The sequence below is a fragment of the Clarias gariepinus genome, chromosome 9, assembly GCF_024256425.1.
Source record: "Clarias gariepinus isolate MV-2021 ecotype Netherlands chromosome 9, CGAR_prim_01v2, whole genome shotgun sequence".
Lineage (NCBI taxonomy): Eukaryota > Metazoa > Chordata > Actinopteri > Siluriformes > Clariidae > Clarias > Clarias gariepinus.
Window position 1 is genome coordinate 31,607,501 of NC_071108.1, and position 24,829 is coordinate 31,632,329.

The 24,829-nt window shown below is 39.7% G+C and overlaps 2 protein-coding genes across 10 annotated transcripts in view; one reads left to right on the top strand and one right to left on the bottom strand.

Moving 5' to 3' along the window:
* Positions 1-7,385, bottom strand: part of LOC128530252 (AP2-associated protein kinase 1-like) — a 43,116-nt gene extending 35,731 nt beyond the window's left edge. For all 9 annotated transcript variants that reach the window (XM_053504074.1, XM_053504073.1, XM_053504072.1 and 6 more), the window contains exon 1: positions 6,732-7,385. In XM_053504074.1, the coding sequence (XP_053360049.1) occupies positions 6,732-6,900 (169 nt within the window). In that variant the 5' untranslated portion in view covers positions 6,901-7,385. The remainder of the gene's footprint in view (positions 1-6,731) is intronic.
* Positions 7,386-13,025: 5,640 nt separating this feature from the next.
* On the top strand, positions 13,026-20,082 carry LOC128530254 (tripartite motif-containing protein 16-like). Its single transcript, XM_053504077.1, has 6 exons — positions 13,026-13,647; positions 14,547-14,642; positions 16,478-16,711; positions 17,614-17,767; positions 17,856-17,906; positions 19,323-20,082. The coding sequence occupies exons 1-6, from the start codon at positions 13,069-13,071 to the stop codon at positions 19,865-19,867; spliced, it is 1,659 nt and encodes a 552-aa protein (XP_053360052.1). The 5' UTR covers positions 13,026-13,068; the 3' UTR covers positions 19,868-20,082.
* Positions 20,083-24,829: the final 4,747 nt, after the last annotated feature.

Sequence of the window (24,829 nt, forward strand, 5' to 3'; positions counted from 1 at the left end):
TAAAGCTAACTAAATTAGGGAGAATTAAATTTATAATTAATAAATTTTATTATTAAATTAATAATAATAAATTAAATTAGAAGCCTGAATTACTTTTCATTAATTAATTTATAAAAATGTAATAAAAAAAAATTTTAATAATTTTTTTCAACATAAATTAATAAATGTAAGAAAAAATGTTAAATTAATATTTATTTATAATTAGGATTTAATTAGAAGTCAATGGTACCAAAAATGGTTTAATAGAAAAAATATATAGTCATTAAAAGTAAGCAAAAATTTTCAAAATTCAATACATAACATGAATTGTAATAATTTTTTGTTTGTTTGTTTATTATAATTTCATTAATAAATACATAAAATTCCATAAAATTGTAGAAAAATTTGCAACATTTCTTTCTTAATTTCATTATTATTATTTTATTTATCTATAGATATAATAAAACTTAATAAAGTTGGGGTGTCTGTACATGGCATATTTTTTCGGGAATATTATTTTGGGGGACGCAAAATAAGCAGTAGAACACATTAAGATGTTTTTGAAATTTTTGTCCATCTGTTTGTTTGTTTGTGCACACACCACGAAACAAATACTAAAAACTAAAGATCTGCTACTTTAAAATTTTAATAGAAAAAGGCATTATATCATAAAAGATTTTTTTTAATCAACCTTGAAAAAAAAAAAAAACATTAGTTCATCACAAAATTCAACGGATGGCGCTGTACATTTTTAAATAAGTGCTTAGGAGTTTGCAATTAAATTCTATGCAAACGCATTTGTGGGCACATCGAGATAAATAAATAAAATGTAATAAAATGCAGTAAAATAAATAAGTTCATTCCATACAGTAATTAGAATAAAGTCAAATGTAACAAACTGAATATAATTCAATAAAAGAATAAATAGGAAAAATGTTTTGAAGATAATACAATTTGATAACTTTATCTAACTAATAAACTTACTTATATTAATTAACTAATACAAATATTACATTAATAATTAATTTTAACTTAACTTTTTTTTTTTACAAATGTATGAAATTTCATCGATTTATTTATTTATTAATGAATGCAATTCCATACAATTGTATAAACTGAAGTGTCACATTTCTGCTACGTGAAGCACATGAACCCTCATGCGCTGAAACATATCGTCTAGTCTGTAAAATAAAGGAAGACTCGATTATTAGCGATGATTGCATTACGATGTTCACGCGCACTACCCAGGTCCGGGCAGGTCATAGATTTTCTCCTCAAAGCAAAGTGAATCTTATACGGTGTCGCAGGCAGCGCTGCTCATAACAACCCATTTTCCTCTTTTGTGATGTAAAAGCCGTTGAGAAGGAGGAGAAGTTATGAGTCAAATATACTCGAGCACTGTCTCGGCTTCACAAATCAGATAACCAGCACATAATAACACAAACACCAACTAATCTCAGCATTTAAATCTCAATCCATCTTAAGTGGTTGGGGATTTCCCGTGACTAATTGATATTTAAATAATAATAATAATAAAAAAAACAACGAATCCTTAAAACGATGCTTCTTGTAGTAAAATGACTTTAGTGTAAAAGCTAAAGATTTTTTTTAAATAAATTATTTATTTATTAATTTGTCTTTTATTGACTTTTCTAGCAAACCTAAAGCCGAAGCAAATTCCTATCTAATTGTGCAATTTTACCACACCCTCCCTCGAGTGACATCACTTCCTGTCTGGCTCCGTTATCGCAAACGCCTTGTAACAGATATGAGAAGGGAGGTCTCCTACATCCTGTGTGCGCATTCACTTGGAGGAGGAAAGAACGACCAAACTCTCTGTCTAACACGACCTACAGCACACCACACACACAACGACTGTCAGTACCACCGTAAACAGGCACTAGGTGTTAGTTAATAAAGGTGTCATAAAGGAAAATGAGAGCTGTGTGTGTGTGTAAAAGAAGAAACTACAGGGATGTCAGCCGGGGCCATAAAAACAAGGCCGGACAGAGACGATCTCCGTTTCGGGTCACGGGCCGAGTGAATCACGATCGCTATTTAAAGCGCATCCTGACCTCGGCGTAACACGATGTAGCGCAACGGTATACATGAAACATAGCCGAGTCCAATTTTCACTTAACAAGCATGACGGCTCCGGAACGAACATCTGTCCTGCCTCACAAACACACACAAAGTCAATTTATTCTCTACAACATCAGCTCTGGAGCGAGTTCTGTCTGCAGATCAAATCAAGGTTTATATCATACGCGCTCGATTTTACTAACTTAACGATAATTAATTTACTCTAGCGACGTACAAACATTCAAGTTACAATTTTCCGCAGGTATGAACATTTGTAGACGTGAACAAATCACGGAAGTAACTCGCATGTATCGTATCGTACAAAAATAGACACCGCAGTTCACCAGATACCAATATTTACAATTATATACATTGCGTGTGTGTGTGTGTGTGTTTGGGTGCAGGAGAAATGAGTCGGCCTCACCGGTTTAAAAGAATCAGTCCAGCAGCACAATGAAAGAAAGTGTCTTTCCTGAAGCTGTCCCAATGGAGAATATAATATATATAATAATCCTAATTTTAAAATAAAATCCTCAACAAAACAGAGTTTACAGTCCAAAACAGTGGAAACCGGCTTTGAGACAAAATGGCATCCGGGATTCCCCTCGCGATTTAAAGGCGCAGAGACAACACTGTTAACGTTTGACTTGTGTGAGATTCATGTCCATAGGCACGATTACAGTTTTTGGCCCCATGACGGCAGCGTGGGGAAAGGGGAAGGAGATTTAGTCAAGTAGATTGGTATGTTTTACATTGTATATTCGTGTCAAAGGCGTACAAGACTCACTTTGTCAGACTTAAGAACAAATCCGACTTATAAACATGCTCCCGTAAGTAGAGGAAAACCTCAGAAAATCATGCTGTGAGATTTTTTTTTATTTTAATGACATTGAGATTGATATCATCTCATCACCCAGCCCTGTGAAATTGTAAGGTTTCTCATAATTTTTTTTTTTTTTTTATGGAAGGAGTCTCCAGTGTTACCGCTTTATAACCTGCTAGAACACGAGCTAAAGCCTAACAAAGACTACCTTGTTTTGCAGATGCTTCACAACATTAAATGTAAGTGCAAACAGAGACAAAGTACGCCATGTCGTTCGTTAATAAATGCTGCTCCACATCACAAGCTGGTAGATTATTTTCCTATCTAAGCACAACTCTGTGACTCTGTGTGTATATATATATATATATATATACATATCAATAAAGGTCTATAAAGCAAGGGGGGAAAGTTTAATGGTTAGCTCTCAGCCGCTTCCCCGTACCGTCGTCCTGCCGGTTAGAGTTTTATACAAACTCCTGTTCTCTCACAGGAGGATCACGAGGAAATGACTCACCTCACTTTCTGTGCAACAAGGTCAATAGTCCAGCCAGGCAAAGTGTAGTCTAGCTCACAGCAGTATTCATAACGCTACTAATCACCATGTAGAGCTAAAGCTCAGAGAGGGGGGCGGGGCGTGCTAGCTAAAGCAGAAGGAATTTTACTTTTTTTTTTTTTTTAAAGAGAGCGTTTAGAAATAAAAATGCATGAATGTGCTTCGTGATCACTTTCGAAAGCAACATAGCCTCCACCTGGAGAAACACTGACAGGAACGGGGTGTTCTCAAGATGCACTCGGCTTCTGTACGACCGCAAAGGATCACAACAGATATGGCACATGAGGGGCGTTCAAGTCAAACCGGGACCTGGTAAAACATTTGAAAACTGCCATTGTCTGTGAACGCCGATCCTGGGATGAGATGAACATTCAATACCTGACCTGATATTTCCCACATATTTGCCGCATTAAAGGAGTTCCTGGGAGGCCGGCGTGTCAGACGTGAAGCCTGAAAGAAGCCTGATAGAAAAGTTACTACCTTGATGGTGTTAAAGCACGAGTGAAACACTGGACTAAGTGCATTAGTGTAGCAGGAGATTATATAGAGAAATAAAGACAGTTTTTACTTTGTTATTCTGCACAATCAAAAGTCCCGTTTTGACTCGAACGCCCTTGTAGAATCATTTGAATGCCTGAATATTTAAACCATGCTCCAAATATATTTTTTTTTGTTTAACCAATGTGTATAACATGACAAATTCTAATAATAATAAAAACTTTTTAATACGCAAATTTTTCACAAACGTCTCCAGAAGACATACTTAGTCACATGACCTTTGAAAGTAAAGAGATGAAAGCAAGCGATAAGAGATACAAATGTAAGATACCAATTTAAAAAAATATATAATTTTAAAAAGCTCAGACCGGGCATCAGTCTGAAAGATCATGAGAGATCTTGTGATTTTTATGCGCGTCACATAACTGTGCATAACTGAATCTTGCAGTCTGGTGCAAACTCTGAAAGTGTGTGTGGTATTTATTTCGCAGCTCTATAGACCCAGAAAGCATATCTCATGTATCTAAGAGTGGCAAAACTTTTCTATAACCCGACTACATCTGTAAATAAGCAGCTGCTATGTGAGACCTGTTACTCATTCAAAAATAAATAAATAAATAAAAATGGATAAATAAAAAATCCTATGTTAATGGAGTGTGGAGGGCCGTGCTAACACCTGCTATTAACAGCTGTCTCAAGCGATCCTATCACAGGCAGACAGCCGAGTCTCCCGGGAACACTAGTGTTCGGATTTCATAAACCATTTCCACTGGACGAAGGATATCTCGCACACGTTTGTTACACACAGTCTGGAAAGATGAGGACCGCAGAACCCTGCAGAACGCTACAGTGCAGCAGAGAGCCGAGGGTCACATACGATTACGCCGTTTCCGGCCAGGGTGATGACGGTGTCGAGGAAATAACTGATCCCTCATGGAGACATGTGGAAATAGTGTCCCGGTTCACATCCAAATGCTGTCCTTCGTGGTCATATGTGACCCTGTGCACATTCGTACTTAGAGCTGAGGACTTGCAACCCGATCACATGACATCACAGTCAAGCGAACATGTAACACATACTGCATAAAAGACTCTGGGGCAGGAAAATAATCAACAGTACAGTGGTGAAATGAACCTAAAGTGAAGGAGAGTTAGAGTCCCCACCCTGAAGGTGATTATTTTTAAATACAAATAAACAGTTTTAGTGTCATCTACTCCAATATACAGTAAAAATGTAACAAGGAGCACTGTATATGTATATATATATATATATATATATATATATATATCTTATCTATTTAAATAATATTCTGTAGTCTGTAATGTGGAAGAGCATTATAAACATGTGCATTTTAGATTTTAAATAAAACCACTATCGCTGTCCTTAGCCAGGGCATGAACTCTGAATACACACACCGTTTTAATCTATTGTTAAGTGATGTGGGACAAGAATGAGGAAAAAGAAAAGGAAAAAATTAAGGAACTCAAAAAGGAAGTGAGATAAAAGAGAAGGAAATGAAAAGGGAGGTGATGTAAAGAAGGGGACGTAAAAAAAGAGAAGCAAAGAAAAGAAGGGGAAGGGGAAAAGAAAAGTGGCAAAAACTAAAGGAAATACTAATGGAAAAAGGCAAAGGAAAGAGAGAATAAACATATTGAGGGTAAGAATGGGAAGGGAGGGAAGGTAAAGTGAAGTTATAAAGAGAAATGGGAAAAAGGGCAAAGGGAGAGAAAGTAAAAAGAAAGTGAGGGAAATAAAAATAAATAAAAGTAAAAGTGGGGAAATAAAAAGAAGTAATGAAGATAAAAGGAATTGATGAAGATAAAAGGAAATAAAAGGAAGTGAGGAAAATAAAAGGAAACAAAAGTAAAAGTGAGGAAATAAAAGGAAGTGCAGAAAATAAAAGCAAGTGATGAAGATATAAGGAAATAAACGGAAGTGAGGGAAAGAAGGGAAATAAAAGGAAGTAAGGAAAAGAAAGGGAAATAAAAGGAAGTGATAAAGATAAAAGGAAATAAAAGGAAGTGATGAAGATAAAAGGAAATAAAAGGAAGTGATGAAGATAAAAGGAAATAAAAGGAAGTGATGAAGATAAAAGGAAATAAAGGGAAGTGATGAAGATAAAAAGGAAATAAAGGGAAGTGATGAAGATAAAAGGAAATAAAAGGAAGTGATGAAGATAAAAGAAAATAAAAGAAAGTGATGAAGATAAAAGGAAATAAAAGGAAGTGATAAAGATAAAAGGAAATAAAAGAAAGTGATGAAGATAAAAGGAAATAAAAGGAAGTGATAAAGATAAAAGGAAATAAAAGGAAGTGATAAAGATAAAAGGAAATAAAAGGAAGTGATAAAGATAAAAGGAAATAAAGGGAAGTGATGAAGATAAAAGGAAATAAAAGGAAGTGATGAAGATAAAAGGAAATAAAAGGAAGTGATGAAGATAAAAGGAAATAAAAGGAAGTGATGAAGATAAAAGGAAATAAAAGGAAGTGATGAAGATAAAAGGAAATAAAAGGAAGTGATGAAGATAAAAGGAAATAAAGGGAAGTGATGAAGATAAAAGGAAATAAAAGGAAGTGATAAAGATAAAAGGAAATAAAAGGAAGTGATAAAGATAAAAGGAAATAAAAGGAAGCGAGGGGAAGAAAGGGAAATGTGTAAAGGCAAAGGGAGAGAGTGAAAAAGTGAAGTGAGGAAATGAAAGGCGAGTGATGAAGAGAAGTGAGATAAACAGATATGCAGACATATGAAGAGAGAGTGCGGTGTGTGTGTGTGTGTGTGTGTGTGTGTTGGTTCACCTTCAGCCACAGTCTCCTCCACAGTGACCTGGTAGCGGCCGATGGTGAAGACGCGGCCGATGAAGGCGCCTCCTCCCCCGGACCCCCCCGCTCCTCCCGCGGCCCCGGCGCCCCCTGACCCGGGCCCGGAGCTCACCGCCTCCCGCCGGCTGTCGAAAAACTTCTTCATTGCGGCTCTTCTGCTCCTTCAGCCGTCACTCAGGAACCATCAGCGGCTCGGGCGTCCAGTAATGTCCCTGCGGTCCGACTCAGCGCGGCTAAGCTCATATAAATAACAATCACAGGCGAATAAACCCGGATAAACTGGCACGGCTAAAATAAATAAATAAATATAAATAAATATCCTTATGGGAGGAGCATGATGATGATAATAAACAAAAACATAAATAAGATCCGGTGCAGAGAGCGGGTGAAGTCAGCGGTGTGTTATGGCTGGTGTTTTGGATGAGTCACACACACACACACACAGAGTTAAAGCGAGCTAGCCGGGTTAGCTCTCTCACACACATACACACACATACACACAGAGAGACAGCGCGCGACGAGCTGTCAGTGTTAGCGGTGTGTGTTAGCGGTGAGTCCGGACTCCAAACCCGCCATGAAACCCCGGAGCAGCTCCTCTACCGCGGGGGGAGAGACAGAGAGAGACAGAGAGAGGGAGAGCAGCATGTGACGTCAATCTTCCGCGACTGTATACAGCTCGCGCGCACCTATGACACGCGGTTAGTTAGTAAACATCCAGCAGCGCGAGGCAATGTCACTCAAGAGAAATACGTCATTCTAACCTTCATCATCATCATACACAATCAATCATCATCATCACACACCTTCACCATACACCATCATCACACACACCTTTATCATCATCATCATCATACACAATTAATCATCATCATCATACACCATCATCACACACACCTTTATCATCATCATCATCATACACAATTAATCATCATCATCATACACCATCATCACACAGACCTTCATCATCATCATCATCATCATCATACACAATCAATCATCATCATCACACACCATCATACACCATCATCACACACACCTTTATCATCATCATCATCATACACAATTAATCATCATCATCATACACCATCATCACACAGACCTTCATCATCATCATCACCATCATCATAAACAATCAATCATCATCATCACACACCATCATACACCATCATCACACACACCTTCATCATCATCATCATCATACACAATCATCATCATCACACACCATCATACACCATCATCACACACACCTTTATCATCATCATCATCATACACAATCATCATCATCACACACCATCATACACCATCATCACACACACCTTTATCATCATCATACACAATCAATCATCATCACACACACCTTTATCATCATTATCATACACAATCAATCATCATCATCATCACACACCATCATCACACACACCTTCATCATCATCATCATCATCATACACAATCATCATCATCACACACCTTCACCATACACCATCATCACACACACCTTTATCATCATCATCATACACAATTAATCATCATCATCATACACCATCATCACACACACCTTCATCATCATCTTCATCATCATCATACACAATCAATCATCATCATCACACACCATCATACACCATCATCACACACACCTTCATCATCATCATCATCATCATCATACACAATCATCATCATCACACACCATCATACACCATCATCACACACACCTTTATCATCATCATACACAATCAATCATCATCACACACCCCTTTATCATCACCTTCATCATCATACACCATCATACACAATCAATCATCATCACACACCTTCATCATACACCATCATCACACACACCTTTATCATCATCTTCATCATCATACACCATCATACTCAATCAATCATCATCACACACCTTCATCATACACCATCATCACACACACCTTTATTATCATCATCATACACCATCATCACACACACACCTTTATCATCAACTTCATCATCATACACCATCATACACAATCAATCATCATCACACACCTTCATCATACACCATTATCACACAACCTCATTACAGAAACCTTCATCATACACCATCATCACACAACCTCATTACAGAAACCTTCATCATACACCATCATCACACAACCTCATCCCAGAAACCTTCATCATACATCACACATCTTCATCATCATCATCATCATCATCCAGATCTTCATCACACAAACTTTCATCATCATCCACATCTTCATCATTAATATCATTATCATCTCACACACACACACCATCGTGGGAGAGAGAACTATTCCCAAGTTTAACTGCCTTCCAGACCCTGAAAAACTGCCCCACCTCCTGGGACTATAATATTGTGACAATATACTGTTCACGGAACAGAATATTTTTTCATATATAACAAATGAAATTGGAATATATTATTATTATTATTATTATTATTGTGAGGTAATGTATTGCTGTAATAGACAATTGTATAATAGTTTAGAATATATTGTTGTCATTTTGTTTTGCAACAGAGTACAACACAATAGAATACTGTCATACTGGAACAAAAGAGTTTAGTTAGATTAGAGCTTTGTCAACACACACACACACACACACACACACACACACACACACACCTGTGGCTAGATGAAACTAAATAATTTGGAATGTCTTCAATCACAAATTGTTCCCACATAAAAGATGTACAGTACTGTATATTACATTAAATTTGACCACTGCTGCTCCCTAGTGGTTCACAGTTTCTACTGTGGAATAGATGTGCATAAACTATAAAACTATAGCAAATATAACACTGCTGGAAAAAAAAAAAAAAAAAAAAAAAAAAAAAAAAAAAAAAATATATATATATATATATATATATATATATATATATATATATATATATACAGTATATTTATTCTAATACTAAAGTACAGGAGAAAATTAATGTCAGATTTATTAGACAGTGCCCAAACCCCCCAGCCACTGCATGCAGTGCCGTTCCTAAGCCTGGATAAATGGAAGGGTTGCGTCAGGAAGGGCATCTGGCGTAAAACCTGTGCCAAGTTGTTGTGCAGACTGGGTATTCCGTTGTGGCGACCCCTTGCCAAGAGCATCCGAAAAACCAACAACAACAATTAGACATCTTATACAGAAGGTGTGGACACGCATGCAAATGCAACACAGGTACTGTACATGATGTAGAAGTAGCTGCTGAATTCCAGAGACTTGACTCAGCTCAGTGAGAACTCAGTGAGATAACGAGCTTGATGCTGCTGATTGTGGTATTACATTTACATTTACATTTAGGCATTTGGCAGATGCTCTTATCCAGAGCGACTTACATTTTTATCTCATTACACATCTGAGCAGTTGAGGGTTAAGGGCCTTGCTCAAGGGCCCAACAGTGGCAACTTGGTGGTTGTAGGGTTTGAACTTGAGATCTTCTGAACCGTAGTCCAATGCCTTAACCACTAAGCTACCCCTGGCCCTGTATTAATTAATGTGGCTTGGGAACCTGATTTGCTCTGATGTGACAAGAATGGCATTGTGAGGCATTATGTAAAGTTTCATATTTTTTGGAGTTTGGAATGAAAAGATACTTCTTAAGGAGTCTGAAACTGATGCACCATTGAGAGAGAGAGAGAGATTTCTGTAGGGAAGTGTTCTCAGACTGTAATCAGATAAAACAAGGAACACAGGTGTTGTTAGACTTGAATGTCTAAGGGCTGAGAGTTGAGGCTGAGCTACCTGCCAGCATTCTCTCAGAGTTATTCACGTGTCAGAATAACAGGATCGACTAGAACAGCGTGCCAAAAATACCTTTTCCACAAACACAGAGAACTAAAGAGCTTACAGATCATAACCTGTTGATAATAAATGCTGTTTGTGGACCTGTGGTATAAAACTGTGGTGTACAGGGTGTATAACCTCTAGTAGGCAGGATATAGTGGTACAGTATAGACGATGAGTGAGTGGGTAATCTCTACAAACACACACACACATACACATGCACACACACAAAATGTGTATATATAAATTAATTTATATACATTTTTTAAGCAATTTTCTTTACCTATATTTCCTTAAATACAGACATAAAGGGTTTATTTTTGTTTGTTTGTTTGTTTATAAATATTAAATTTATTTGTAAACAATTTTCTTTAAAATGTTTATTTTTACAGGGATTTTTTATTCTGATTTTTGCACAGCTCATTAATTTTTACATAATTTTCTTCCCATGGATGATTTATTTTCACCTAATTTTTATCACATGATTTTTCTCACCAATTAATTTAATTTTAAAAGATTTTCTTTTAAAAACTTAGCAGGTTTTTCCACACAATTTGTTAATTTTCACTGTTTTTTTTTTTTTTACTGTTTTTTTCATATGATTTATGTGATTGTTTATACCTAATTTATTTATTTTCATAAGATATTCCTTACATTTATTTATTAATATATTCACAATTTGCCGAATTTAAATGATTTTCTTTACTCATATTTTTACATAATGTTCTTTGCACAATAAATTTTTGTGCAATGACTTGTGCAATGATTTTTAGACAACTTTTTCATTCTATTAATAATTAATAATGTTTACATGTGATTTAAAAATATAGAAATAAATATCACCTTTTTGTATACATTAATTTAATATTAATAATATTATCATATATATCAATATATAAGTTATAGCAAAAAAAAATTTAGTGTCGAAATATTTATAATTTTTTTTAAGTGCGTATATAAAAACACTTTATACACATTGTATTTTATATATATATATATATATATATATATATATATATATATATATATATATATACACACACACACACACACAGGGGTTGGACAATTGAACTAATTATCAGAGTAATAGCACAGTTTTGCTTAAAATATTGCAATAATGCACGCACCATTATGGGTGACATATCAGAGTTCAAAAGAGGACAAATTGTTGGTGCGCGTCTCGCTGGCGCATCTGTAATCAAGACAGCAAGTCTTTGTGATGTATCAAGAGCCACGGTATCCAAATCAGCATGCACAGTCATGCATACAGTCATGCACAGTACGAAAAGCGGTGAAATGCTTAAACGACCGGCCGTGACATTAAAAATAAAAGATTATTACTAGAAAATAAATATGAATAAAAAATAAATAAAATAGAAAATAAATTTAGCTAAGATGAGACTAATATATCTAGAGAAGACAAAAAATGCCAGGGTAATGTCAGCATACCACAAGAAGGACGAACCACATCCAACAGGAGTGACTGCGAGAGGAAGCTGTCTGAAAGGGATGTCCGGGTGCTAACCCAGATTGTATCCAAAAAAACATAAAACCACAGCTGCCCAACTCACTGCAGAATTAAATGTGCACCTCAACTCTCCTGTTTCCACCAAACCTGTTCATCCGGAGCTCCAAAGGGTCAAAGTACATGGCTAGGCTGCTATAACCAATTCGTGCCAATGCAAAACATCGGTTTCAATGGTGCCAGCTGCGAAAATCTTGGGAAACATGTATTGTTTTTTGATGAGTCCACCTTCACTGTCTTTCCAACATCCAGGAGAGTTACTGAGTGGAGAAGCTCCAAAGAAGCGTTCCACCCAGACTGTTGCATGCCCAGAGTAAAGCATGGGGGTGGATCAGTGATGGTTTGGACTGCAATACCATGACATTCCCCAGGCTCAATACTTGTGCTAGATGGGCTCATCACTGCCAAGGACTACTGAATCAACATGTTTTGGAGGAGAGGGAGAGAAAACGTTTCCTCCACCAGCATGGCGTAGTGACCTGGCCACTATTCTGCAAGAAGAACAGCTTAAATCCCCTCTGGCCACCGTGCAGGACTTGTATCTGTTATTCCCAAGACAAACTGATGTTGTATTGGCCGCAAAAAGGAAGTCCTACACCATACTAATAAATTATTGTGGTCTAAAACCAGGCGTTTCAGTTTCATTGTCCAACCGCGGTAATATGATATGCACTTTCATATGTCTCTCATGTGCAACTCATGTGTAAAGAATGAATTTACAGTGATTGGAGTAGACCGGTTCTTACTGTTGCTTTAATTGGTCATTTTTTTAATGAGAAAAAGAAAAACTGTTAGGTTTATTGTGTGTGTGTTTGAGTGCGTGTGTGTGTGTGTGAGAGAGAGAGAGAGAGAGAGAGAGAGAGACAGTGGAACGAGTCCGCCCACAGTCTCAGGTGTGTAACAAGACACTCCCACAGAATCACGAGAAGAATCACTCCTACAAATGTTCACATTTCTACATAACCAAAGGGAAGAATAGCTCGTGTTCTTCACGCGTTTCTCCGTCAGCGCAGCAAAATGGCAGAAGCCGTTCTAGCCATGCAGGACTCATTCTGCTGTCCAGTCTGCCTGGATCTCCTAGTGGACCCGGTGACGATCCCGTGTGGACACAGTTACTGCCGGAGCTGTATTATTGGCTGCTGGCATCATAAGGAAGATTACGTTTGTCCCCAGTGCAGAGAGAAGTTCACACTGAGGCCCGTCCTCAGGAAGAACACCATGCTGGCTAAACTGGTCGAGACCCTGAGGGACACGAGGCTTCAGTCTGCTCGTGTCGGTGTGTCTCACACTCAGTCTGGGGACGTAGAGTGCGATGTCTGCTCTGAGGAGAAGCGCAAAGCCGTCAAGTCCTGCATGGTGTGCCTGGCCTCCTACTGTGGAGCTCACATCCAGACTCATTACGATTCTCCTGCGCTGAAGAAACATCTACTGGTCGAGGCGACCATCAATCTTCAGCAGAGGATCTGCTCTCAGCACGGCAAGCTCCTGGAGATTTTCTGTCGCACCGATCAGAAGTTCATCTGCTGCTTGTGTGTGATGGATGAACATGGTGGTCATAAGACAGTCTTACCTCAAGCAGAACGAGCTGAGAAACAGGTGAGAGTCTACTGTTTAAATCTCACACAGCATTGTGCATGTTAAACACACACACACACACACATGTACACCTGCTTATTTATATAGAGATCTAATCAAGCAGCATTAGTTTGAGTAATGTTCACACCAACCTCTGGAATGGGGAAGAACGTTATCTAAGTAATTTGACCATGGAATGATTGCTGCTACCAGACAGGCTGGTTTGAGTGTTTCTTCTCTAACTGCTCTAATAACCAGAACTGTCCCTAGAGTTTACTCTAAAGAATAGACATTCCAGTAAGATGAAGTTCTGAGGATGGAAATCCCATGCAGATGAGACATGTCCAAGGTTAATAATGTCCAGACTGGATCGAGTCTACAATAACTCAGTTAAACACCTTTGGTGAGCTACAACAGCAGAAGATCACATCAGGTTCCACAAGATAATCACCAAACCTTGACGGATGGAGAATAAAAAAAAACAACAATGCTGGTCTGATACTGTAGATCTCGATTTCTGCTGAAGCACACACAAGGTAGGGTGAATCCATGGACCTGACCTGTCTTGTTTTGATGGTCTGAGCTGGTGGAGGTGGTGTGACAGTGTGAGGAATGTCCTCTTGTGCTCGTTAACACCAATGAATCAACACACAACTGTTTGAGCGTCATTGCTGACCATGTTCATGCCTTCAGGGCCACATTGTACTCATCTTCTAACGGCTATCATAAGCATGTCACGAGTCTTTTAACACTGGCTTCATGAACATAACAATGAGGAAAAACTTTCAGGATGTGAGAACGGGAATTTCGCAGCATAAAAACTGCACCTGCAGGAATCACATTACGCAATAGTAATACTGTACACACACATACAAATGCACACTGTTTTGTATTGTGATTTCACTCTATTTTGCCAACAGAAACAGTTTGTTGAGACCCAGAGAGAGTACATGCAGAGAATCCAACAGAGAGAGAAGAAAGTACATGAGCTGAAACAGGATATGGAGTCTCTCAGGGTGAGTACTGGGGGAGTAAAAAAATAAATAAAAAACAGGACTGGATTACGTCCTGGATCTGGTACTTTGGGCAAACCTTTCTATTATACCAACATGATTTGGTGCCATGGTATTACATTTAGGCATTTGGCAGACGCCCTTATCTAGAGCGACTTACATTTTTATCTCATTATAAACAGTTGAGGGTTAAGGGCCTTGCTTAAGGGCCCAACAATGGTAACATGGTTTGAACCTGGGACCTTCTGAACCGTAGTCCAATGCCTTAACCACTGAGCTGAGTCTGACCACTAGAACCTGCTGTTTGGCTTAATATCTCAGAACTGGACACCACATTTAGACTGGGACTGACATGAAAAAAGAATACAGTGGTCACGACTTATTAGGGCGCGGGAACAAGATACAATGTTGTGACCCTACGACATAGTATGTTGCGGCCACGTGTTGTACTATGTCATTCGCACATGTTATTAAGTCATAGTGTCCCATTCCCATGCTTTAGTGAATCATGGCCATGGAATATTTTTTCCCCCAAATGTCATCAGAGAGGCCCTGTATATTTTATGAAATAACAGATAGATCACCTGATTACCGGATGCTTTGTTCCACAGATGAAAGGATAACCTAGCTTCTGTACTGCAGATTATTTTGATTATCAGACTTTTTTTACTATTTTGTTACAATTGTGTGAAAGTTGACGAGGATATATCATGATTACCAACAGACAGTGTGATTCCCCCTGGATGTGTTGGCATGTGCTAGCGCTAACATTAGCGTTAGCTCATTCCGTGCTTATGTTGCAAATGAGCAGTGTTGGGGGACGTTACTTTTTAAAGTAACTAATTATATTACAAAATTACTGTCTTTAAAAAGTAATCAGTTACATTACAGCGTTACTTTCTGATAAAAGTAACTAGTTCGAGTACTTTTCCATTGCAGAAAATGAAAACTCCTTTGTGATTCCTCATGTATGTTGTTTTAGTCAAAATCTTTATAATTATTCTACCATCATCACTCAGCCAAGTTTAGCCCATAATCTGTTAACTACTAATACCCCTATCTCACCTACGCGGTTTCGTGCGGTGGCCGTAGGGTAAGGTCCATCATGATACACCGCGAGTTTTGGGGCTGTAATTAGGTTTCCATCTTTTACGTGCGTCTGCCCTTGCATAGTCAAACCGCACAGGTGAGATAGGGGTATAACTGAGGGAGGCGGGTTATTGGGGGCGGGGCTTGTAGAACGACTTTCACACACACTAACGGATTGGGAATGACTGCTGTCTGGCTCACGGATTTCATTTTTGAAGATGTAACTAAATAACTAAGGACTTAAATGGGGGACCTAACGCGTTAGATTCTTTGTTAGATCAAACAAGTAATCCAAGTACACTAACGCATTACTTTGTAATGTGTTACACCCAACACTGCAAATGAGACAGTGCTACAGTATGGCACATAAGGTTATGTCCAGGTAACATTCAGTAATTCTGACGTTTCAAGCTTTCTAATTAATATCTAACTCACTGTTTTGGAGATGAATACCAAATAGCGTTAAATGGATAGCTAGTGCGTTACAGTATATAGGGTGTGAAATTGCTTGTTTCACACACCAAGTAGCGGCCTTGGACTTGTGTTAGAAGATCACAACCATTGGTTTGCCATTGGGGTTTTGGCACTGGCATCCTGTACGTAATGTGCCTAGCTGTACAAAAGTGGGCAGGTGTTATAATGTTACATGCAAAAGGTCAAAAGTGCATTTACAGTACATCAGAAAAGCGGTTATGGTGTAAAAACTAAACCCCATTCCAGAAAAGATACAGTCTGTCGTCTCTTAACAGGTTTCTGCACAGGCGGCTGTTAAAGAAAGCGAGATGCTCTTCACCGATCTGATTCAGTCCATCGAGAAAAGGCGTGTGGAGGTAAAGGAACTGATCCAGGCACAGGAGAAAGCTGGATTGACTGTGGTTGAGGAGCTGATAGAGAACCTGGAGCAGGAGCTCGCTGATCTGAGGGAGAGAAACGCTGAGCTGGAAAAGCTTTCACACACTGACGACCACATCCATTTCCTCCAGGTATAAACCACAGACTTATCTGCTCAGCACGAGGAAGCTCTGATTCAGAGGTGATATCTCTATCAGTCTACAGTGCTGTGAAAAAGTTTTTGCCCCTTTCTGTTTTTTTGGCAATTTGTTGTAATTGAAAAAGTAAATATCTTGATTATCCCCAAGCAAATATTGGGCAAATATTCTGTGGACTGACGAGAAACAAGGTGAACTTTTTGATGGTGTCTCCTGTTACATCTGGCGTAAAAAACAACAACATGACGTTTCATAAAATGAACTCCATCCCAGCAGAAAAACATGGTGGTGGTAGTATAATGGTCTGGACAACTTGCCATAACTGATGGAATCATGAATTTTGCGCTCTACCAGAAAATCCTGAAGGAGAACATCCATCCATCAGTTCATAACCTCAAGCTTAACCACAAGGGTTATACAGCAGGACACACCAGCAAGTCCACGTCTGATGCATTTAGGGCTTTGGAATGGCCTAGTCATTCGACGCTTGGACTTAAGAAACAGGCCGTTTCAACAGTTACAACAATTCTGCGAAGAAAAGTGGGCCAAAAACTCTTTGTCTCTTATTGCAAATGCTTGATTGCTGTTGTTGCCACCAAGGGTTATTAGGGTTTAGGGGGCAATTACTTTTTCACATAGGCCAGGGCAGGTTTGCACAGCTTTTTCCCCTTAAATGATGAAATTATCATTTAAAAAATGCATTTTGCATTTACTTTATTGTGTAATATTTATTATTTAATCAATTAAATGTGACAAATATGCTAAAGGGGGGGGGGGGGCATAAACACGAAAGGAGGCAAATACTTTTTCACAGCACTTTAGTTGTGAATGGGATCCAAGAAGCATTGTCTCGCTGTGTGTAAATCCTGTGTGTGTGTGTGTTGACTTCTCTGCAGAGTTTCCAGTCTCTCTGTGTCCCCTTTGGATCTGGGGATTTTCCCAGGTTTATGATCAGTCCTCAGTTTTCCATAGACGAGCTGAGGCAAGCTGTGTCTGGAATGACGGAACAAGTGGAAAAGCTGTATAAGCGCCAGTTAGTCAAGTCTGGAGGTAGAGTGAGTGATGTGAAAGAGACATGTCAAAGATAAGTTAGAGAAAGACAATTCACTGGTTCTGTCTTGTTGTTGTCTTTTCACAGACCACAGTGCCTTGTTACCTGAACCGAAGACCAGAGAAGACTTTATGAAATGTAAGGGTCACATAAAAAGAGGTTAATTTGACTTATTTCTTTGTCTTGAAATAAATCACATATGCATGACTGATGTGCCAAGGGTGTAAGTTGATGTAATAACAGAAGTGTATACAGCAGACTCTTCTATATGGCCTGACTATATACCTAACTTTATATTACCTAACTTTAACTCCAAGGTTACCAGTTTAAATATTATCTTGGCTAACTTACTGTCTGTCTGGAGTTTTACTCACATGGGCTTGCTTTGCATTTCCCCTGTTAGCCAAAAGCAGAATGCTAAATGGTAGACAGGTTACTCCATACTGCCCCCTAGGTGTCGGTGAGCATAAGCGCCTGCCTGAGTGGAAATCAATGTGGTTGTCAAGCAGGAACTGGCCAAGTTAAATGGGGAGTTCGAGAACATCCCGACCCTTAGAACAGTAAAGAGCTGGAGTGTTGTATAATGCTTGGATTTGAGTTCACTGTGTGTTTGTGGAGTTTGCATGTTCTCCCCATGCTTGATGGGTTTCCTTTGGTTACTCCGGTTTCTTCCCACAAGACATGCAGTGTATGGTGACTGGCGTTAGGCCAATAGTTTATAATTAAGTGTGTGAGTATGTGTGTGTGTAATGGGTTCACACCTTATCCATGGTGTTCCCCGTCATTATCTGTACCGGTATAGTGGTATAGATAATGGAAGGAGGGGTGAATAAACAGCAAAAACGAAAGTAAATGAACGTAGCAGGTGGACATGGTAGTTAATTAAGGAGACCGCAAGGTCAGGGAATTTCTTCGCATCCAAGCAGAGGATGGAATTAACTACCATACAACAGGAACAATAAAGGAGGTACTGTTGTACATAGGCTCAGGCTCAGAGAATGGAAGACATGGTTTAATATGGCTCTCTGCCGTTCCAGCTTCCACTGTTCTTGGAAGGCTGTCCACAAGAAGTGTGTTACTGTTGGATTTCGTGCCCATTCATTATGTAGAGTGTTTATGAGGTTGGACGAGAAGGCCTGACTCGCAATTTTTCCGTTCCAGTACATCCCAAAGGTGCTTGATGGGGTTGAGGTTGGGGCTCAGTGTTGGGGCCAGTCAAGTTCTTCCACACTGAATTCATCAAGCCATGTCTTTATAGCCCTTGTTTTGTGCTTTGTGCCACAGTCATGTTGGAATAGTAAAGGGCCTTCCCCAAACTGTCACCACAAAGTTGGAAGTATAGGGTTGTCAGAGATGTCTCGGTATGCTGAAGCATTAAGATTGAACTTTACTGGGGATAAGGGTCCTGACTGAAACACCTGAGTCTAATAATGAATTCGGTTTGGACAAATACATTTTTCCATATAGTGTATATGTAATGTGCATGTTTTGGATCAACTGATGAACATCCATTCATAACTTGTTTTCATAACACAGTTTTTATGCCCGAAACAGATTTCTGTCAGCTGACTCTGGATCCAAACACGGCCCACCGTCGGCTCTGTCTGTCTGAAGAGAACAGAAGAGTGACGGTGACCCGACAGGCTCGAAACCCTCCGGATCACCCCGAGAGATTCGACCTGGTACAGCAGGTTCTGTGCAAAGAGATGCTTTCGGGCCGCTGTTACTGGGAGGTCGAGCAGGTTAGCAAGCACAACTCCACCATCGCAGTTTCTTATAAAAGCATCAACAGGAAAGGCAAAAGCAACGAGTCCAGCTTCGAGCAAAACGACAAGTCCTGGTGTTTCACTTGCTTCAAGTCGAATTATTTCTTCCGACACAATAACAAAGAGATTGAGGTCCCCATGGAGTCGAGCTGCTCCAGAATAGGGGTGTATCTGGATCACGGGGCAGGAGCTCTGGCCTTCTACAGCGTCTCAGGCGACCTCACTATGACTCTCCTCCACAAAGTCCACACCACGTTCACTCAGCCGCTCTGTGCTGGATTTCAGATTTATGGTTATAATGACTATTTTCAATTATGTCATCCTGGTCTATAAAAGCCTGACGTATCACCTGAGTCATGTAGTGTCTGATTTAAATGACGCCTGACTGACTGTGTATTTTAAATGTTTTTAAAAGATTTTTAAAATCTTAGCTAGTGTTTGTAGATCACGTGTATAGTGTGTGTGTGTATACTGCATAACAATTCTACTGTATTTTATTTTCTAGTCATATCTTCATTTAAACAAAATAAATGTCTTATTTCATAATACTTAATGATCTCAACAGTATTTAATTCAAAAGTACCTGCAGTTCTAAATGAACATGGTATGAGGGGCGTTCAAGTCAAACCGGGACTTGTATCCAAGCACTGGGGTAAGTGTATGAGTATAGCAGGGGATTCTACAAAAAAAAGGTTTGATTCTCGTAACTGTGTTCTGCACAATCAAAAGTCCCGGTTTGACTTGAACGCCCCTCGTACCATGTTGATCTGCTCGAACATCCCTTAATTGCACGAAATCACTCTTTTTCTTTAAATTTCTACATTTAAAAACCACAAGCTTGTTGTTGCTGAATTGGATTTATTCAAGGATCTTAAATATTTAGGCGGCATTTACACACAGCAAAGTTGCATACAAAGTACATCTTTCAAATTCAATGTCGTTAGTATGATGTGAGTGAAAGAGAGGAGGCAGAAATCGGAGAAAGAGGGAAAAAAAGTTCCACAGGATAAATGGTGATGGTGGATTAGATGGACAGAGACAATAAGGAGGGGAGTGATGGACAGGAGGCACCGTCAGGTCTGGAGGATGTACAGTATTTGGTTGCCATGGCGAGAAGAAGAGCTCCAGTGGGGACTCCCAGGAAAGGACCGCTGGAACCAGCGATGTTGATATGGGAGTGTGGGGGGAGTTGGCGGCTTGGCAGAATCCACACCATGCTAAGAGAGAAGACAAAAAATGTAAAAAATAACTTACCCATGGAGAACATAAATATTACAGCAGCGATTTCCAACCCTTCTCCTGCACATCTGCGCAAAAGGCTGCTAATCAGTGGTATCAGTCGTGCTGGAAAGCCTGAAATCTGCAGCGCAGGGGGCGGGGTTCTCCAGGACCAGGTTTGGGAACTACTGCATTCGTCTACTAAAGAGCAGTGGTAGCTCAAACTGTTAAGGCTCTGGGTTACTGATAGGCAGGTCTGGGGGTCAAGGGATTCTTGAGCGAGGCAACTTAACCCTATCTGCACTAGGTGGCGCTGTATCCTGGCTCAAAAATCATTTCAATGGGCTAAAAGGTACATGTGAGGAATACACTATATGGACAAAAGTATTTGGACAAATCTGAAATTACATTGTATCCACATACATATACAGTAATTCAGTATAGAATGAGTCCCCCTTTTTCAGCTATAACAGCCTCGACTCTTTTTGGAAGACCGTCCACAAGATTTTGAGGTGTCCCAGATATGAGCACATCACCCCTATCTTCATTGGCTCCCTGTAAAAGTTCGTATTAATTTTAAAATACTACTTTTGACATATAAAGCATTAAATGGTCTCGCGCCGCAGTACCTGAGCGAACTGCTAGTGTCTTACGATCCGCCACGCCTACTTCAATCAAAAGATGCAGGTTGCTTATCAGTACCGCGTATTATGAAAACTACAGCTGGGGGCAGAGCTTTTTCTTACAAAACCCCAAAGTTATAGAATAGTCTTCCAAATAATGTTCGGGACTCAGACACAGTCTCAGTGTTTAAGTCCAGACTAAAAACCTATTTATTTAGCCAAGCATTTTTATAAATAGATTAGCCTTAGGTAAAGGAGCAGATCTGGGGGACTCATGGACGTAGAGTATTATGGTGAACTGGTATGTTTGGATGCTGTCTTCCTCACTTTTATTGATCACTCAGGTTGGTTGACAGTAAGGTGATTGGTTGCTTTACATCTTAGGGAGCCCTCATGTCTGTGTTTCCTTCTGCTCTCCCTTTTAGTTATACTGTCATAGTTAGTCCTGCCGGAGTCTCCGCTTGCACTCTACAGTAAATATACATTTACATTATACATTATGTGACTGTGACCATACCTAACTGTTATCTCTCCTCTTCTGCTCTCCCCTCTCCTGTTATCTCTCCCTCTCTCTCTTTTTTTCTCTGTCGAGCTACACATGTTGTTCCTGAGCAGCCAGTGATCTAGACTCCCTTTACTTTCTGGACCTGTCTGACTCATCCTGGTGCCACATGGATGCCTTGTGTGTCTCTTTGGGATGCGTCTGGTGTCTGGGGATGGTTTCACTCTACCATGAAGACGGTTCTGGCCTCGACTGATGTTGACAGCTGTTTCTCTGAAGACTTGACTTGGCTGCAGTTGCTCGAGAGTTTAGGACTTGAATTTTCTACAAGTCTACCTAAGTTTTCAATAACTACCTGGACTCCATATTAACATCAACTAACATAAAATGTTATGCTGTACTGCCTGCCACCTAACACACAGTATGGATGCAGGTCAATTCCTGCTCTCTGTTTCAACCAAATGAGGATGGGTTCCCTGTTGTGTCTGGTTCCTCTCAAGGTTTCTTCCTATTACCATCTCAGGGAGTTTTTCCTTGCCACCGTCGCCCTCGGCTTGCTCATGAGGGACTGACCATTTTGATTCATACACATTCACATTCCATACAAACTTAAATAATTCTTTTGATTGTGTAAAGCTGCTTGCCGACAAATACAATTGTTAAAAGCGCTTTACAAATAAAAATTTTATTGGAATTGAACTTCTGTGGGAATTCCTGGTCATCCATTCTGTAGAGCATTTATGAGTTCAGACACTGATGCTGAACGAGAAGGCCTGGCTCACTTTCTCCGTTCCAGTTCATCTCAAAGGTGCTCAATGGGGTTGAGGTCAATCAGGGCTCTGTTTTAGGGCCTGTCAAGTTCTTTCACACCGAACTTACCAAACCATGTCTTCATAGTCATTTGCTTTTTACACTGGGGCTCAGACATGTTGGAAAAAAAAGGGCCTTCCCCAAACTGTTGCCACAAAGTTGGACACATTGCCCTTCACTGGGGATAAGGCACCTGAATTCAATAATTAACAGGTTTGGTCCCCCAGACATATAGTCTAATTGAATCTTAATCGGACTTCCCCTTGTAGAACTTGTAATCGTCTCTGCGGATAGTGGACACTTTGAACATGTCGCCCAGTACCTCACACACACACACACACACACACACATACACAATTAGTACAAACAGCATACGAAAATTCCAGCACACAATATAGTGTATATACAAACACACATACACACACACACACACACACACACACCACACCCTTACACACCTTTCTGCCACTTCAAGGCGTTGTCTTCCCGATGTGCAGCTCCATTGTCCATAATGATCTAAACATACCGAGATTAATATAAATACACACACACACACACACACACACACACACACACCTCAGACATGCATCATTTACAACTAGTCTGCATTTAAACACAGTATTTAACCCTGTACTTTCTGCTCACTGCAAGGTCGAGTGTGTGTGTGTGTGTGTGTTTGTGAGTGAGAGAGAGAAACAACAAAGAAATGTAAAAACTTATTGTGTGCGTTAGTGCTAATAAAGCATATAGAAATAAGAAACACATACTTTTACTATTCTTTTCTTTTTATGTGTAAATTAGTAACGTCGTGTTTCATACAATAAAAATGAAATAAAAACACAGGGTGTGTGTGAGAGTTTACAGAGTAATTGGGTCCCATGGCTCTGATGGCGTGACCGGTCAGTGTGGCGATGGTGAAGAGATGTGGAGAGACCTCGTTTACCGCCTGCCAGGTTAAAACAAACAACAACAACAAAAAACAAACAAACACACACACAAACACTAATAATAAAAAATATAATAATAAATCAAATTCTATTTCAGTCTTGTGATTTTGTGCAGTGCTGGATGAGTGTGCGTCTGCGTACTTTTTCTTTCACTTCGCAGAGCAGATCCACCATGACCATGCATTCCAACACGCACTCGGCGTCCAGCTCGAGATATGATCAGCCATGTAGCAGTCTGCACACACCCACACGCAATCTAATCACAAATCATTCTCAACTCAAGAAGATTGAGGAGGAGGAGGGACCTGGACTGAATACACACACACACACATTCAAAGTGACAGAACAGACATGGATCCACACGAGACAGTGTGGGGGTGTGTGTGTGAGTGAGAGCGAGAGAGCGCCGCACCTGAGCCCACACTGTGTGTGTAATGGGTTCACACCTTATCCAGGGTGTTCCCTGTCATTATCTATACCGGTATAGTGGTATAGATAATGGAAGGAGGGGTAAATAAACAGCAAAAATGAAAGTAAATGAATGTAACAGGTGGTAACATGGTAGTTAATTAAGGAGACCGCAAGGTCAGGGAGCTTCTTCCCATTCAAGCAGAGGATGAAATTAACTACAGTACCATGCAACCACGGGGGGGCGCAATCCAGTGTCTTCTTGTGCCAGTCCCAAGTCTGGATAAATGCAGAGGGTTGTGTCAGGAAGGGCATCCGACGTAAAACATTTGCCAAATCAATGATGCGAATCAAGAATATAATTCCCATACCGGATCGGTCGTGGCCCGGGTTAACAACGACCGCCACTGGTGATGTTGACCTACAGGGTGCTGGTGGAAATTGGGCTACTGTTGGTCGAAGAAGAAGAGGAGGAAGGCGTGTTCGTAAGCAGAGAGAGAAGAGGAAAGGCAAGAGTTTAGGAGTGATAGTGGGGACTTTGAATGTTGGGACCATGACAGGGAAGGGAAGAGAGTTAGTTGATATGATGCAGAGAAGAAAGGTGGATATACTGTGTGTACAGGAGACCAGGTGGAAAGGTAGCAAGGCTAGAAGCTTAGGATCAGGGTTCAAATTGTTTTACCATGGTGTGGATAGGAAAAGAAATGGAGTAGGAGTTATTCTGAAAGAGGAGTTTGTAAGGAATGTTCTAGAGGTGAAGAGAGTATCAGATAGGGTGATGAGTCTG

Coding starts and splice junctions, on each gene's coding strand:
- LOC128530254 (XM_053504077.1), top strand. CDS start 13,069: ATGGCAGAAGCCGTTCTAGCCATGCAGGACTCATTCTGCTGTCCAGTC. Junction 13,648..14,546: donor CAGAACGAGCTGAGAAACAG/GTGAGAGTCTAC, acceptor TTTTGCCAACAG/AAACAGTTTGTTGAGACCCA. Junction 16,712..17,613: donor ACCACATCCATTTCCTCCAG/GTATAAACCACA, acceptor ACTTCTCTGCAG/AGTTTCCAGTCTCTCTGTGT.